The sequence below is a fragment of the Heptranchias perlo genome, chromosome 9 (assembly GCF_035084215.1).
Source record: "Heptranchias perlo isolate sHepPer1 chromosome 9, sHepPer1.hap1, whole genome shotgun sequence".
Classification (NCBI taxonomy): Eukaryota; Metazoa; Chordata; class Chondrichthyes; order Hexanchiformes; family Hexanchidae; genus Heptranchias; species Heptranchias perlo.
Genome location: NC_090333.1, coordinates 45,654,818 through 45,670,832, shown reverse-complemented (window position 1 = coordinate 45,670,832; position 16,015 = coordinate 45,654,818). Strand labels below are relative to the sequence as shown.

Sequence of the window (16,015 nt, the reverse complement as noted above, 5' to 3'; positions counted from 1 at the left end):
TTAGATTGGAGATGCAGCTTCATAGGCATTAGTCTTTGAGACCTGAAATCTATTTATTACTAAATTAGCAAATGCAATTACTTTAAAACAATAGCAACAGTGTTTAATTTAAATGCAGCTAATCGTTATCCAATCTGACACTTAACTTCTATAAAAAAAAGTAAATAATGTGGGTTTTCACAAACAGATAATGCAGTACCCGAGTAGAGTTTGCATAATCTTCTGTTGATATGGAAATTATTTGGTCCAGCAGAGCTCAATGGGCTAATGTCATTACTTTGCTATTAGAAATGAGATACTGTAGTGACATTAGTTTTTGTGCGCTTCCAGAAGCTGTTATCACAACACAAATACATAAATCACAAATATTCCATCAATATTGATCACACTTACATTTTTTTCTATTAATATTCTACTATTGCCTATGGGGGATTTACTACACAGAAAAGTTAAACCAAAGTTGGAATATGATCTTTTTATTATTTGATAAATTATAAATATTTTGATCATACATGATATGAAACATGCAAAACACAAGTCATCAAAACAATGGCTGTTACTTTAATACAATGTAACTAACTCTTATTACAGGAATAACTTCTCAAAATACATTTTAGTGCATTGTATACAACACAAAAAATGTAAAATTTTAAAATTGCTTTATTTACAAGAATTACTGAAGACATTTATGATCTACCATTTAAATGACAGTACCAAAATGTCCCTGCTGCAAAGCACTTCCTTTATTTAGGACACTTGCCCAGTGTTCAGCTTTAGGTATTATCACCAGCATTGCATTATATATATATAAAAAAAATAATTCATCCAACAACCAACAGTGCAAACAACCTGAATTATTTTTCCTCCTGTACCTGGTTCACAAAATTAGATCAACCATTCTGCAAATATCTCTGCAAAAATGAATGAATGAAATACAAAAATACCAGAAAGGCTAATCTCTTATTGCTAGTATAATTAAAGAGGCTGTTATTGGACCGGCTCTATAGAGTGGAAGTAAATTTTGTTAAAATTATGCAGAACAAAAATATTTATCCACAAAACACTGATTCAATACAGAGCGGGCATTAGAAAGAACCAATATGAAAATATGAGCAGAAAATCCAACATTTGGTATTGACTGTTAAACTTTCTTCCACACCAGCCAAATAAATTTTGGACTTGTGGAATGCACTGAACTTGAGCATATCATTCAGAATATTATCATATTGTAATGGAATCTAAAGTCAATACCAGATAGACTCTCAATCCTAGCCCAAAGTGTTTTTTATTGCCAAGCACGTGCTAGAGACATGTGAAGTTGATTTTAATGCTTATTTATTAAGTTTTAAACATTGCAAATATCTTGCCAGCCACCTACATTTATATTATGCATCAATTATTTTATGTCGCTATCAGAAAGTAAAATGTCACAAATCATTCAATCATAGAAAGCTTCAATGTTATATTACAAGGCTGCAAGTTTTAAGAACCGATCTTAATGGTGAAACTATAGTGCTATAAACCACTAACTACTAGTTTTGCATTGAACAACCATCTATTGGAACTGTTTACTGCAGCTGTTCACAAGATCAAACTGCAAAATAAAGCCCTTTTCTGACTGAACTAAAGTGACTGAGTGATCGACCTAAAAGATACCTCAGTTCTTAAATAAACAAAGGAATGGTTTACATGAAACCATAAAACAGAAATTAATGTAAAGAACATATATGCTTGCTAGAAAAAAAACAGCAGATAGCAATTATTCTTAAGATGCTTTTATATTGGTTTTGAATTGTGTTTGTGCAGTGTACAGGTCTCAAATTGCTAGCAGAGCCCTCAAAATAAACTTGCCAGATTCATAAAGGCTAGCCTTTTTAAAAAAAAAATAAAGTGGGTCTTCCTGGTAGCTGGCGTTAGTAAACCCAGCAAGTTTACTTTGAGGTTGCTGCAAGCTGCTTACGGACGACACATTGGGAACTACAAACATTAACATAGCACAGAATCAATACGAAAGCAGCCTTATTTACCTGCACAAAAGTGGTTGTATTTACTGTATTATACACACAGTACACAAGTTGTTGATCTTTGAAAATTTTCAAAGCTGGCAATGACCTGTAACAGTTCAGGAAAGGTCAATCCCAAGATAAAATCTAGAGTAGTCACAAATCTCTTCAGTAATTGACTTCAAATCAGTGAAGTGTACATATTAAATTTCCTTCATGGGTAATTAAAATGGTTATGAATTCTCCATTGAAAACAATGGGAATTTCTGAAACCTCTGAATGGGTATGGGGTGTTAAACGTAACTGTTGTAAAGGTAGACTTTGAGTTCAAAGTGGCAATCTCTCTTCCCCCTCCCTTCAGCACCATTGGAATGCTCAAAACAGAAGAATTAATTTACTTTAGTCTCCGCAAGTTATGTTTAAGAACCTGCAATGAATTTGATTATTAAAGTTTAACAAGCCAGTTCACTTTCTTGAGAGTGAAATTTAAAACAAACAAAAAAAAATTTAATATCCTGAATGATTCACTCTTTACTCAGGTAAGATATTGCAGCCTGATTCATAAAACAATGTTTGGGGAAAGCCCAAAGCTAACACGTTAGGAATATTTATTCTGTAAGTACATAAGCAAATTTTGCACAATAGTGAAATACTGTTTAAAAGGTGCAATTGTAGCAATTAGAAGTCAGTACTTCAGTTTAAAAAAGCTCTACCAGTCCAAGTAGACATTGTATCATGTAACCCCACTATGGACCGAATGCATCAATGAGTTCTGTTTGAGAGAATTTTCCATCTCTATTGGAATCAAACTGCTGAAGTTCTTCTGGATTAGGGGTTTGGGTGCCAAATAAATTGTAAAGATCTTGATAAGAGAGTTGGCCATCAGTAGATTTATGGAACAGATCCTGCAGAGCTGCAACAACAAAAACATTTAGAAACTTTGACTATGTCGTACACTTGCTTCAGAAGAAGCAATTTAAAGGAATTAAAACAGGAAAAAATATTGTCCTTTCACCTCAAGAACCAACCGATATGGATGAAAGTCATCCATTATGGAGCAGTCTAAGAGTCCAAAAATTAGTTTAGATTATCCCAACTCAGTTTCTAATGGGCACAAGACTATTGCACAAGCAGGGCTGTGCGCTAGTAAACTGCATGGTTTCAGCTAGTCCCCTTCTGCAAACTAGAGGGTCCTATGCCATTATTCTTGCTAATCTGCACCCAAGTTCACAGGTATAGGGAAGGTGTGGGCATACCAACTGAACAGAACCTAATGTGGATCTCTCAGTAGCTTCGTTTAGAGATTTTTAATCATTGTGATGGGTTTCCATATGAGTCAGGCTGACCAAAAAGAAAAGCATGTCATTTTAATTTAAGTGCACAGTTCTTCAGGCTAAACATACCATACATCTTTACAAACATTAACCAATTTATTCATCTGAACAGGTCAGTTTAACACTTCACCACTAACTAGCCAGTGTAAATGACATGGTTTAAAGTTTATTATACAGTCCTATCACAAATAGGAAAAGGCTTAATACTCCAGCATACTTTACTTGTTGAATGAAGATGATGAGAGGAGAAATATGTTACATTTGGTTGGGAATAATAGGAAGAGGTTGACCAGTCAAATGATGACAAGGGAACAAAAAGAGGAGAATTAATTAAGGCGGACAAGTCCATGATCTGATGCTAATTTATCTTAAGATTTCACCTCCAGCTATATATACACTAACAGGATTTGCACATCAAACCATTGGTGATGCAAGTAGGTCTGAAACATTCAAGTGCATGTTTTTAAAAAGGATATTTCAAGGTAGTTTTAATCCTTAGTTTCATGTGAATGAACATTTTAATCATGACTTTTATAAATCTTGAAGAAACTGCATACTGGATTTTTTCTTTCTCAGCATTAAGTACTGAATTTACATAATTTTGTGCGTCATCCCAAAGGACAATGACCTCAATATACTTACGGATGAGGAAGGCCATTTGGCTCAATTTATCCATCCAAACCCTAGAATTTCCTTTGTTTCAGCATCTAATTGTTTCTTAAATGATTTCATGGATTTTGTCTCTTCCACTAAATCGGGACAGCCATTCCAGGTGTTGATCATTTCTTGATTTCAGTCCTAAATTTACCCTTTGCTAGTTTGTGTCCCTTTATCCTACCCTCGCAATTTAATTTAAAGTAATATTCCAGATTTACCCTTTCCATTTCCTTAACTACTCTAGTGTCAGCTATGGCTTAGTGGGTACCACTCTTGTCTCTGGAGTCAGAAGGTTGTGGGTTCATGTCCCACTCCAGAGGCTTGGGCAAATAATCTAGGCTGACACTTCAATGCAGTACTGAGGGAGTGCTGCACTGTCGGAGGTGCCATCTTTTGGATGAGGCGCAAAATCGAGGCCCAGTCTGCCCCCTCAGGTGGACGTAAAACATCCCATGGCATTATTTCAAAGAGGAGCAGGGGAATTCTCCCCTGATCAATATTTATCCCTCAACCAAACACAAGTAATAGATTATTTGGTTATCACATTGCTGATTGTGGGACCTTGCTATGCGTAAAACGGCTGCTGCATTTCTTGCGTTACAACAGTGACTACACTTCAAAAGTACTTAGGAACATCCTGAGGTCTTGAAAGGTGCTATATAAACACGAGTCTGTCTTTCTTCTTTATTACCTCTATATGATCAGCTCTCAAGGCACCTCTTTTCCAGGCTGAAAAGCCCAAGTTTCCCCAGCCTTTCCTCATAACCCAGTCCTCTGACACTAGGGATTAGCCTCATGACTCTTCGCCGTACTGCCTGAAGCGGGATCTTGGCTAAATCCCCAATTGTTACTGGACCATTTTTTCTACCCACTAATAAAAAAGCCCCAAAGCACTGGTTATCATTGAAACTATAACTACTCTAAACTGGCATATTCCTCACTCTACCATTACCAACAAGCCAGGGAACTAACCCTCGCTCAATGAGGAGTGTAATAGAGCACGCCAGGTGCAGCACCAAGCGTACCTAAAAATGAGGTGACAACCTGGTGAAGCTACAACACAGGTCTACATGCATGCTAAACAGCAGAAGCAATATACTATGGAGAGCTAAGCGATTCCACAACCAACAGATCAGATCAAAGCTCTGCAGTCCTGCCATATCCAGTCATGAATGGTGGTGGACAATTAAACAACTAACGGGAGGAGGAGGCTCCATGAATATCCCCATCCTTAATGATGGCAGAGTCCTGTATGAGTGCGCAAAAGTTTGCAACCATCTTCAGCCAGAAGTGCCGAGTGGGTGATCGATCTCAGCCTTCTCCAGAGATCCCCACCATCACAGAAACCAATCTTTAGCCAATTCGATTCACTCCACGTGATATCAAGAAACGGCTGTGTGCACAGGATACAGCAAAAGCTACGGGCCCAGACAACATCCCGGCTGTAGTGCTGAAGACTTGTGCTCCAGAACTAGCTGCGCCTCTAGCCAAGCTGTTCCAGTACAGCTACAACACTGGCATCTACCCAACAATGTGGAAAATTGCCCAGGTATGTCCTGTCCACAAAAAGCAGGACAAATCCAATCCGGCCAATCACCGCCCCATCAGTCTACTCTCAATCATCAGCAAAGTGATGGAAAGTGTCATCGACAATGCTATCAAGCGGCTCTTACTCACCGATGCTCAGTTTGGGTTCCGCCAGGACCACTCGGCTCCAGACCTCATTACAGCCTTGGTCCAAACATGGACAAAAGAGCTGAATTTCAGAGATGAGGTGAGAATGACTGCCCTTGACATCAAGGCAGCATTGGACCAAGTGTGGCACCAAGGAGCCCTAGTAAAATTGAAGTCAATGGGTATCAGGGGGAAAACTCTCCAGTGGCTGGAGTCATAACTAGCACAAAGGAAGATGGTAGTGGCTGTTTTAGGCCAATCATCTCAGCCTCAGCAGTTCCTCAGGGCAGTGTCCATCAATGACCTTCCCTCAATCATAGATCAGAAATGGGGATTTTCATTGATGATTGCACAGTGTTCAGTTCCATTCACAACCCCTCAGATAATGAAGCAGTCCATGCCCACATGCAGCAAGACCTGAACACCATCCAGGCTTGGGCTGATAAGTGGCATTGCTCCAGACAAATGCCAGGCAATGACCACCTCCTCTTGATATTCAACAGCAGTACCATCGCTCAATCCCCCACCATCAACACCCTGGGCGTCACCACTGACCAGAAACTTAACTGGACCAGCCATATAAATACTGTGGCTACAAGAGCAGGTCAGAGGCTGGGTATTCTGCAGTGAATGACTCACCTCCTGACTCCCCAAAGTCTTTCCACCATCTACAAGGCACAAGTCAGGAGTGTGATGGAATACTCTCCACTTACCTGGATGAGTGCAGCTCCAACAACACTCAAGAAGCTCGACACCATCCAGGATAAAGCAGCCCACTCAATTGGCACCCCATCAACCACCCGCGCACCATGGCTGCAGTGTGTACCATCCACAGGATGTACTGCAGCAACTCGCCAAGGCTTCTTCGACAGCACCTCCCAAACCACAACCTTTACCACCTAGAAGGACAAGGGCAGCAGGCACATGGGAACACCACCACCTGCACGTTCCCCTCCAAGTCACCATCCCGACTTGGAAATATATCGCCGTTCCTTCATCGTCGCTGGGTCTCTACCTAACAGCACTGTGGGAGAACCTTCAACACATGGACTGCAGCGATTTAAGGCAGCGGCTCAGCACCACCATCTCAAGGGCAATTAGGGATGGGCAATAAGCCAGACCTTTCAGGAGCGAGATTAGAAAACATTTCTACACACAAAGGGTGGTAGAAGTTTGGAACTCTCTTCCGCAAACGGCAATTGATACTAGCTCAATTGCTAAATTTAAATCTGAGATAGATAGGTTTTTGGCAACCAAAGGTATTAAGGGATATGGGCCAAAGGCGGGTATATGGAGTTAGATCACAGATCAGTCAGGATCTTATCAAATGGCAGAGCAGGCACGAGGGGCTGAATGGCCTACTCCTGTTCCTATGTTCCTAAATGCTGGCCTTGCCAGCGACGCCCACATCCCATGAACGAATAAGAGAGCCTTAGTGAAGAGTTTTTAATTAATCCCACGATCTGTGTGTGTTGTATTATGTTTACTGCAGTCAGTGTTGTGGAAATCATGCGAGACTTTGGTTAAATTTTAAGCAAACATACTTGTCCTTATCCGTAATTTTCTCCATGGCCTCATCTCTTTCTGTCACTAACTGTCCCCAGTCCTACAACCCACCAAACACACTGTTCCTCAAACTCAAGCCTCTTGTGTACCCCTCCCTCCGCCCCATGTCTGGCTATGCTTTCAACTATGTAGGTGCCACTCTCTGGGATGTCCTCCTTAAATCCCTCTGCCTCTCCTCCTTAATTCCCTCCTTAAAACGAACCCGTTTGACCAAACTTTTGGTCACCCCTCCTAATCTCTCCTCCTTTGGCTTGGTGCCCGTTTTCCTCACACCTCAGGACATTTTTCTATGTTAAAGACAATACACAAATTTAAGTTGTTATTGTTGCTAAGTAACACTTTGAAGGGACAGAAAGCAGGGAAAAGTATGGTTGGTGTGCACAAGGAGATCAGTGACTGTAAGTAGTTCACTGATGGTACATGGTTCGCATTCGGCTCAGCAGATGAGAGTAGACTAGTTTGAAATGTATGTTAATGAAATTATAAAGGAAGAGGCAGCACTTTTGCTATCCCCATGCAACTGTATCATGAGATTCATTATTTTAGCTGTATTTTATTGGTGTCTCAGTTTTATGGCACTCAACTTCAGGATTTTGAAATCTCCCCAAACTTTGAACTTTTAAAATTGCTAGTCATTTTCAATTTGACCTCACCATCCATTGTATATTTCAAAGTGCAACCCAGGTGCAGCACAACACTACAGAAGCCTATTTCTAGAGTTTTCTGACAATCTTTTATGCAGGTTTTTTTTTAGCTGTTTTATTGCTTTTTCAGTGCTGTTGCAGGTCAGACCAAGAATAATTGTCTCAGGAAATTATAAATCTCCCTTATTTGGTCTTATGCGGTTTCTAATTTAGGAGCCCAAGCTATCTTCTCTTCAACTTCCATTCTGGTTGGCCTTCCACTCTGCTCTTCCTGGCCTCTTGCTCTATTCAGCCTTCCATTCTGTTCAGCTTTAGCCTTGAAGTGCTGCTCGACAAGTTGTTTTTTTCTTTAATAAGTGTCATAATGCCTACTAAAGGAGCGGAATCTTAGGTACTAGGATATTTCTAAAAGGTCTAAGACAATTTTTTTGTTAAATTAAAATTTCCTATGTCTGACTGATTTAAATGTTCCAGGATTGCTGGCTGTGTGCATGTTTTTAATCATCATTTAAATGCTCTGGTTGTGTTCTACAAATTCTCAGGAGCTACACTTCAGTTTTACTACAAAGTGTAATCCTTCAACATGCTTTCTTTTAACTGTTCTGAACGTTTGATATATTGCCTTGCAATTTTTTAGTGAAAATGTAGGCAAAATTCATGAGGTCACGATGTAGTACAAGACAATAGGGGAGAAAGCAGCGGTGAGAAGGGATTTAATGGTAGGAGATTCGTTCTGTCCTTAAAACCAAGACTAATCGGGCATGATTTGTTTGCCAGGGCAAAGGTTGGGAATTGAGTACAGGGTGGGTAAGTTAGTACATGGAGGAAGAGAACAGCTCGTGATAAACAGCACATAGAAGTTGGCATAAAAGACAGGCAGTCAGAATGGCTCAAAAGTAGGTTTACACATGCTTGGAAACAGGAAGAAAAGGGATATAATATTGTGTTTCTGGGTTATTACCAGTCTTTGTCAAAGATAAAGTTTCTGAGAAGAATTTTAGCAGTAAATTTTAGCAGTGGCTGGATTGTACCTTTCAGATGATATTGGACTTCCTGATATTGGACTCTTTTGCAGCTAAACCAGGCTAGTATAGGAGTGGCAGGTTGAATCACAACCCACCAGGAGAAGGCAGACTAGCACCATAGAAAAATGAACACAAGAAAAGTCAAAGATTAGAAAAAAATATTTGGTCCAAAGTTGATATTTACATTCCCATTCTCCATCATGGCATCTAATTGTATTTTGAATAATTGCAATGATTTTTCCATTATCTTACTGTACTCAGTTTTGCAGGTTGGTGGTCAGTGTGGTGGGGGAGTCTAAGTAAGCTTTAACTTGTATTTAATCTACATTGTTCTCGATCTTGAACAATTTAGTAATAGAACCTGGTGCAAAAGAGTGGGAAAGTATTCAATTTTCCAACTTCAACATCCTCCATCTCATTGCATATAAAATCCAACTAAGAATATTCAAGATTCTGCCTTAACAAAATGTTCCGCTTGAACAAACATTTGCATCTACAATGAGATTCAAGAATTATTTTTTAAAATGAAGAGCTAAAACGTCAACAGAACCATAAGACCATAAGAGATAGGAGCAGGAGTAGGCCATTCGGCCCCCCGAGACTGCTCCGCCATTCAATGAGATCATGGCTGATCTGATTTTTTACCTCAACTCCACTTTCCCGCCTTTTCCCCATATCCTTTGACTCCCTTGCTGATCAAAAATTTGTTTAACTCAGCCTTGAATGTATTCAATGACTCAGCCACCACAGCTTTTTGAGGTATAGAATTCCAAAGATTCACAACCCTCTGGGAGAAGAAATTCTTCCTCATTTCCATCTTAAAAGGGCGACCTCTTATTCTGAGACTATGCCCCCTAGTTTTAGATTCCCCCATGAGGAGTAACATCCTCTCAGCATCTACCCTATCGAGGCCCCTCAGAATCTTGTATGTTTCAATAAGATCTCCTCTCATTCTTCTAAACTCCAATGAGTATAGACCCAACCTGTTCAATCTTTCCTCATAAGACAACCCTTCCATACTCAGAATCAACCTAGTGAACCTTCTCTGAACTGCCTCCAATGCAAGTATGTCCTTCCTTAAATAAGGGCACCAGAACTGTACTCAGTACTCCAGGTGTGGTCTCACCAGCACCCTGTACAGTTGTAGCATGACTTCCCTGTTTTTATACTTCATCCCCCTGGAAATAATGGCCAATAGTGTGTTTGCCTTCTGGATTACCTGCTGCATCTGTATATTGACTTTTTGTGTTTCATGTACGAGGACACCCAGATCCCTCTGTATCACAGCATTTTGTAGTATTTCTCTGTTCAAATAATATTTTGCTTTTTTATTTTTCCTCCCAAAGTGGATGACTTCACATTTTCCCACATTATATTCCATCTGCCAAACTTTTGCCCATTTACTTAACCTGTCAATATCCCTTTGCAGACACTGTGTCCTCATCACAACTTGCCTTTCCACCTATCTTTGCATCATCAGCAAATTTGGCCACAAGACACTGTTCCTTCATCCAAGTCATATATTTTATTTATATATATATATATTTTTATTTATTTATATATATATATATTAAATAGTTGAGGCCCCAGCACTGAGCCCTGCGGCACCCCACTAGTTACAGATTGCCATTTTGAAAATGACCCTTTTATCCCGACTCTGTTTTCTGTTAGTTAGCCAATCCTCTATCCATGCTAATATATTACCCCAACACCATGAGCTCTTATCTTGTGCAGTAATCTTTTATGTGGCACCTTATCGAATGCCTTTTGGAAATCCAAATATACTTCATCCACTGGTTCCTTTATCCACCCTGCCTGTTACTTCCTCAAAGAAGTCTAATAAATTTGTCAGACACGATTTCCCCTTCATAAAACCATGTTGACTCTTCTTGATTGTATTGAGTCTCCAAATGTCCTGCTACTACTTCCTTAATAATGGATTCTAGCATTTTCCCAATGACAGATGTTAGGCTAACTGGTCTATAGTTACCTGCTTTCTGTCTCACTCCCTTCTTGAATAGGGGTGTTATGTTTGCGGTTTTCCGATCTGCTGGGACCTTTCCAGAATCTATTGAATTCTGGAAGATTACAACCAATGCATCCACTATCTCTGTAGCCATTTGCTTTAAGACCCTCTAATGCAAGTCATCAGGTCCAGGGGACTTGTCAGCCTTTAGACCCATTAGTTTACCTAATACCTTTTTCTCTAGTGATAGTGATTGTTTTTAGTTCCTCCTTCCCCTTTGCCCCTTGATTTTCTATTATTGGTATATTATTAGTGTCTTTTACTGTGAAGGCAGATACAAAATATCTGTTCAATTCCTCTGCCATTTCCTTGTTTCCATTATTATTTCCCCAGTCTCATCCTCTTCCTTTTTATATACTTGTAGAAGCTTTCACTGTCAGTTTTTATATTTCTTGCTTGTTTACACTCAATTTATTTTCTCCCTCTATTATTCTTTTAGTCATCCTTTGCTGGTTTTTAAAGTTTTCCCTATCTTTGGGCTTACCAGTGATCTTTGCCACGTTGTATGCTTTTTCTTTTAACCTGATACCATCCTTGACTTCCTTAGTTAGCCATGGCTGGTTCACCCTTTTTGTGGAGTCTTTTCTCCTCACAGGGATATATTTTTGTTGTGAATCATAAAATATCTTTTTAAATGTTTGCCACTGCTTATCCACCATCATACCATCTAAATCTGTTTACCCAGTCCACTTTAGCCAATTCCACCCTCATTCCTTTATAATTGCCCTGATTTAAGTTTAATACAGTAGTTCCAGACCCAAGATCCTCACTCTCAAACTGGATGTGAGCTTCTATCATGTTATGATCACTGCTTCCCAAGGGATCCTTTACTTTGAGATCATTAATTAATCCTGTTTCGTTACCCATCACCAGATCCAAAATGGCCTGTTCCCTGGTTGGTGCCCCGACATACTGGTCTAAGAAACAGTCCCTAATACACTTTATGAACTCCTCCTCAGGAGGAGTTGTAGATATTTTTGCCAATTTGATTTGTCCAATCTATGTGAAAGTTAAAATCACCCATGATTGTTGCTTTACCTTTTTTACAAGCCCCCCTTATTTCCTGATTAATATTTTGCCCTACATTGTAGCTACTGTTAGGGGGCCATATACTCCTCCCACCAGTTATTTCTTTCCCTTGCTATTTCTTACCTCCACCCAAATTGAATTGACATCTTGATCTTCTGAGCCAAGATCATTTCTCACTATTATACCAATTTCATCCTTTATTAACAGAGCTATCCCACCACCTTTACCTTCTTTCCTATCCTTCCAAAATGTTAAATAACCCTGAATATTTAGCTCCCAACCTTGGTCACCTTGCAACCACGTCTCTGTAAAGGCCATGAGATCATACCCATTTGTTTCTATTTGTGCCGTCAATTCATCTATCTTATTACGAATGCTGCGCGCATTCAGATAAAGAACCTTTAATTTTGTCTTTTTACCTCTTTCCTACCCCGGCCCCATTTGCTCGTGCACTTTTATGTTTGTACGCTCTGTCCCTTCCTGACACACTGTTTATCATTACCCCCATCACTTTCCTGTACTACTACTTTGTCTTTTCTCTATCAATCTAAACTTCGCCCCACCTGAGTCCTCCTCCCCTCTATTTAGTTTAAAGACTTCTCTACCGCCCTAGTTATTCGGTTTGCCAGAACACTGGTCCTAGCATGGTTCAGGTGAAGCCCGTCCCAACGGAACAGCTCCCTCTTTCCCCAGTACTGGTGCCAGTGCCCCATGAATCGAAACCCACTTCTCCCACACCAATCTTTGAGCCACGCATTCATCTCTCTGATCTGATTTACCCTGTGCCAATTTGCTCGTGGCTCAGGTAATAATCCGGAGATTATCACCTTTGTGGTTCTGCTTTTTAATTTAGTCCCTAGCTGCTCAAGCTCCCTCAGCAGAACGTTTTAGTCCTACCTATGTCGTTGTTACCTACGTGGACCACGACAACTGGATCCTCCCCCTCCAAGTTTCTCTCCAGCCCTGAGGAGATGTCCTGAACCCTTAACCAATTCAAAATCAACACGGCATGGAGTCTGGATCATCATGTATGCCTCAATTGTCTATTAAGTGGGAAGGAGAGAACAACATCTGGATCTGAAAGGTAAATGCTTTCAAGTGAATGTTGGGAGGGAAAAAACAAAGGCAGGAGGCGAGAAATAACAAAACAAAGGGAAATCTTATGTATTTTTTCTACTGGTAACAGGAGGAAAGAGGTATAGAATTTTAGAACGGTACAGCACAGAAACAGGCACATTGGACCAATCTGTTTTCTCCATGAGTCCACCTTGCTCAATTCATATATTCTTTAATATTTCTCCTTTTGGGGAGAAATGATTGAAGGATATAATGAGAAGCCAGGTAAATGCTGGCATTCTGTCAAAAGCTTGTTGAGCTCTATGACCTTTCTCTGTTCCTAAAAATTCCAATGATAAGTACAGTGACTGAGCATTTGCAGGTCTAAGATAGGTTTACAGTGCATGTGTGAAAACACGCAAAGCGTAGTAAACAAGGTTGGTGAGCTGCAGGCACAATTAGCCAACATGCTACACAGAGCTAAGCGATTCCACAACCAACGGATCAGATCAAAGCTCTGCAGTCCTGCCACATCCAGTCGTGAATGGTGGTGGACAATTAAACAACTAACGGGAGGAGGAGGCTCTGCAAACATCCCCATTCTCAATGATGGCGGAGTCCAGCACGTGATTGCAAAAGACAAGGCTGAAGCGTTTGCAACCATCTTCAGCCAGAAGTGCCGAGTGGATAATCCATCTCAGCCTCCTCCCGATATCCCCACCATCACGGAAGCCAGTCTTCGGCCAATTCGATTCACTCCACGTGATATCAATAAACGGCTGAGTGCACTGGATACAGCAAAGGCTATGGGTCCCGACAACATCCCAGCTGTAGTGCTGAAGACTTGTGCTCCAGAACTAGCTGCGCCTCGAGCCAAGCTGTTCCAGTACAACACTGGCATCCACCCGACAATGTGGAAAATTGCCCAGGTATGTCCTGTCCACAAAAAGCAGGACAAATCCAATCTGGCCAATTACCGCCCCATCAGTCTACTCTCAATCATCAGCAAAGTGATGGAAGGTGTCGTCGACAGTGCTATCAAGCGGCACTTACTCACCAATAACCTGCTCACCGATGCTCAGTTTGGGTTCCGCCAGGACCACTCGGCTCCAGACCTCATTACAACCCTGGTCCAAACATGGACAAAAGAGCTGGATTCCAGAGGTGAGGTGAGAGTGACTGCCCTTGACATCAAGGCAGCATTTGACAGAGTGTGGCACCAAGGAGCCCTAGTAAAATTGAAGTCCATGGGAATCAGGGGGAAAACTCTCCAGTGGCTGGAGTCATACCTAGCTCAAAGGAAGATGGTAGTGGTTGTTGGAGGCCAATCATCTCAGCCCTAGGACATTGCTGCAGGAGTTCCTCAGGGCAGTGTCCTATGCCCAGCCATCTTCAGCTGCTTCATCAATGACCTTCCCTCCATCATAAGGTCAGAAATGGGGATGTTCGCTGATGACTGCAGCGTTCAGTTCCATTCGCAACCCCTCAGATAATGAAGCAGTCCGAGCCCGCATGCAGCAAGACCTGGACAACATCCAGGCTTGGGCTGATAAGTGGCAAGTAACATTCGCGCCAGATAAGTGCCAGGCAATGACCATCTCCAACAAGAGAGAGTCTAACCACCTCCCCTTGACATTCAACGGCATTACCATTGCCGAATCCCCCACCATCAACATCCTGGTGGTCACCATTGACCAGAAACTTAACTGGGCCAGCCATATAAATACTGTGGCTACGAGAGCAGGTCAGAGGCTGGGTATTCTGCGGCGAGTGACTCACCTCCTGACTCCCCAAAGCCTTTCCACCATCTACAAGGCACAAGTCAGGAGTGTGATGGAATACTCTCCACTTGCCTGGATGAGTGCAGCTCCAACAACACTCAAGAAGCTCGACACCATCCAAGATAAAGCAGCCCGCTTGATTGGCACCCCATCCACCACCCTAAACATTCACTCCCTTCACCACCGGCGCACTGTGGCTGCAGTGTGCACCATCCACAGGATGCACTGCAGCAACTCGCCAAGGCTTCTTCGACAGCACCTCCCAAACCCGCGACCTCTGCCACCTAGAAGGACAAGAGCAGCAGGCGCATGGGAACAACACCACCTGCACGTTCCCCTCCAAGTCACACACCATCCCGACTTGGAAATATATCGCCGTTCCTTCATTGTCGCTGGGTCAAAATCCTGGAACTCCCTTCCTAACAGCACTGTGGGAGAACCGTCACCACACGGACTGCAGCGGTTCAAGGCGGCGGCTCACCACCACCTTCTCGAGGGCAATTAGGGATGGGCAATAAATGCTGGCCTCGCCAGCAACGCCCACATCCAGTGAACGAATAAAAAAAAATATGATTTCACGGGGGTAACGGAGACCTCAAAAAAGGGCAGGATTGGGTACTAAATATTCCTGGATACAAGGAGTTCAGGAAAGATAGGGAAGGGAAGGAAAGAAAGAAGAGGGGTGGCAGTATTGATTAAGGAGGATATTGCAGTGCTGGAGAGAGAGTATGTCCTGCAGGGATCAAGGACAGAATCTATTTGGTTAGAGTTAAGAAATAATAGAGGTGCCATTGCATTACTAGGTGTATTCTACAGGCCACCAACTAGTGGGGAGGATATAAAGGAGCAAATTTGCAGGGAAATTAGAGAGGTGCAAGAGCCATAGAGTAGTGAAAATGGGGGACTTCAACTATCCTAACATAGACTGGGATAGTAATCGTGTAAAGGACAAAGAGAGGGAGGAATTTTTGAAGTGTGTCCAGGAGAATTTTCTTGACCAGTACGCTTCCGGCCCAATGAGGAAGGAGGTATTGCTGGATCTAGTTCTGGGGAATGAAGTGGGCTAAGTGGAGCAAGTGTCAGTAGGGGAACATTTAAGGAGCAGCGATCATGGTATCGTAAGGTTTAGATTAGCTATGGAAAAGGACAAGGAGCAATCTAGAGTAAAAATACTCAATTGGAGGAGCACCAATTTTAGTGGTATGAGAACGGATCTGGCC

General features: G+C 41.5%; 1 protein-coding gene across 3 annotated transcripts in view; it reads right to left on the bottom strand.

Moving 5' to 3' along the window:
* Positions 1-460: 460 nt before the first annotated feature.
* The window catches only part of efcab14 (EF-hand calcium binding domain 14), a 93,014-nt gene continuing 77,459 nt past the window's right edge, over positions 461-16,015 (bottom strand). For all 3 annotated transcript variants that reach the window (XM_067990327.1, XM_067990324.1, XM_067990325.1), the window contains exon 10: positions 461-2,916. In XM_067990327.1, the coding sequence (XP_067846428.1) occupies positions 2,750-2,916 (167 nt within the window). In that variant the 3' untranslated portion in view covers positions 461-2,749. The remainder of the gene's footprint in view (positions 2,917-16,015) is intronic.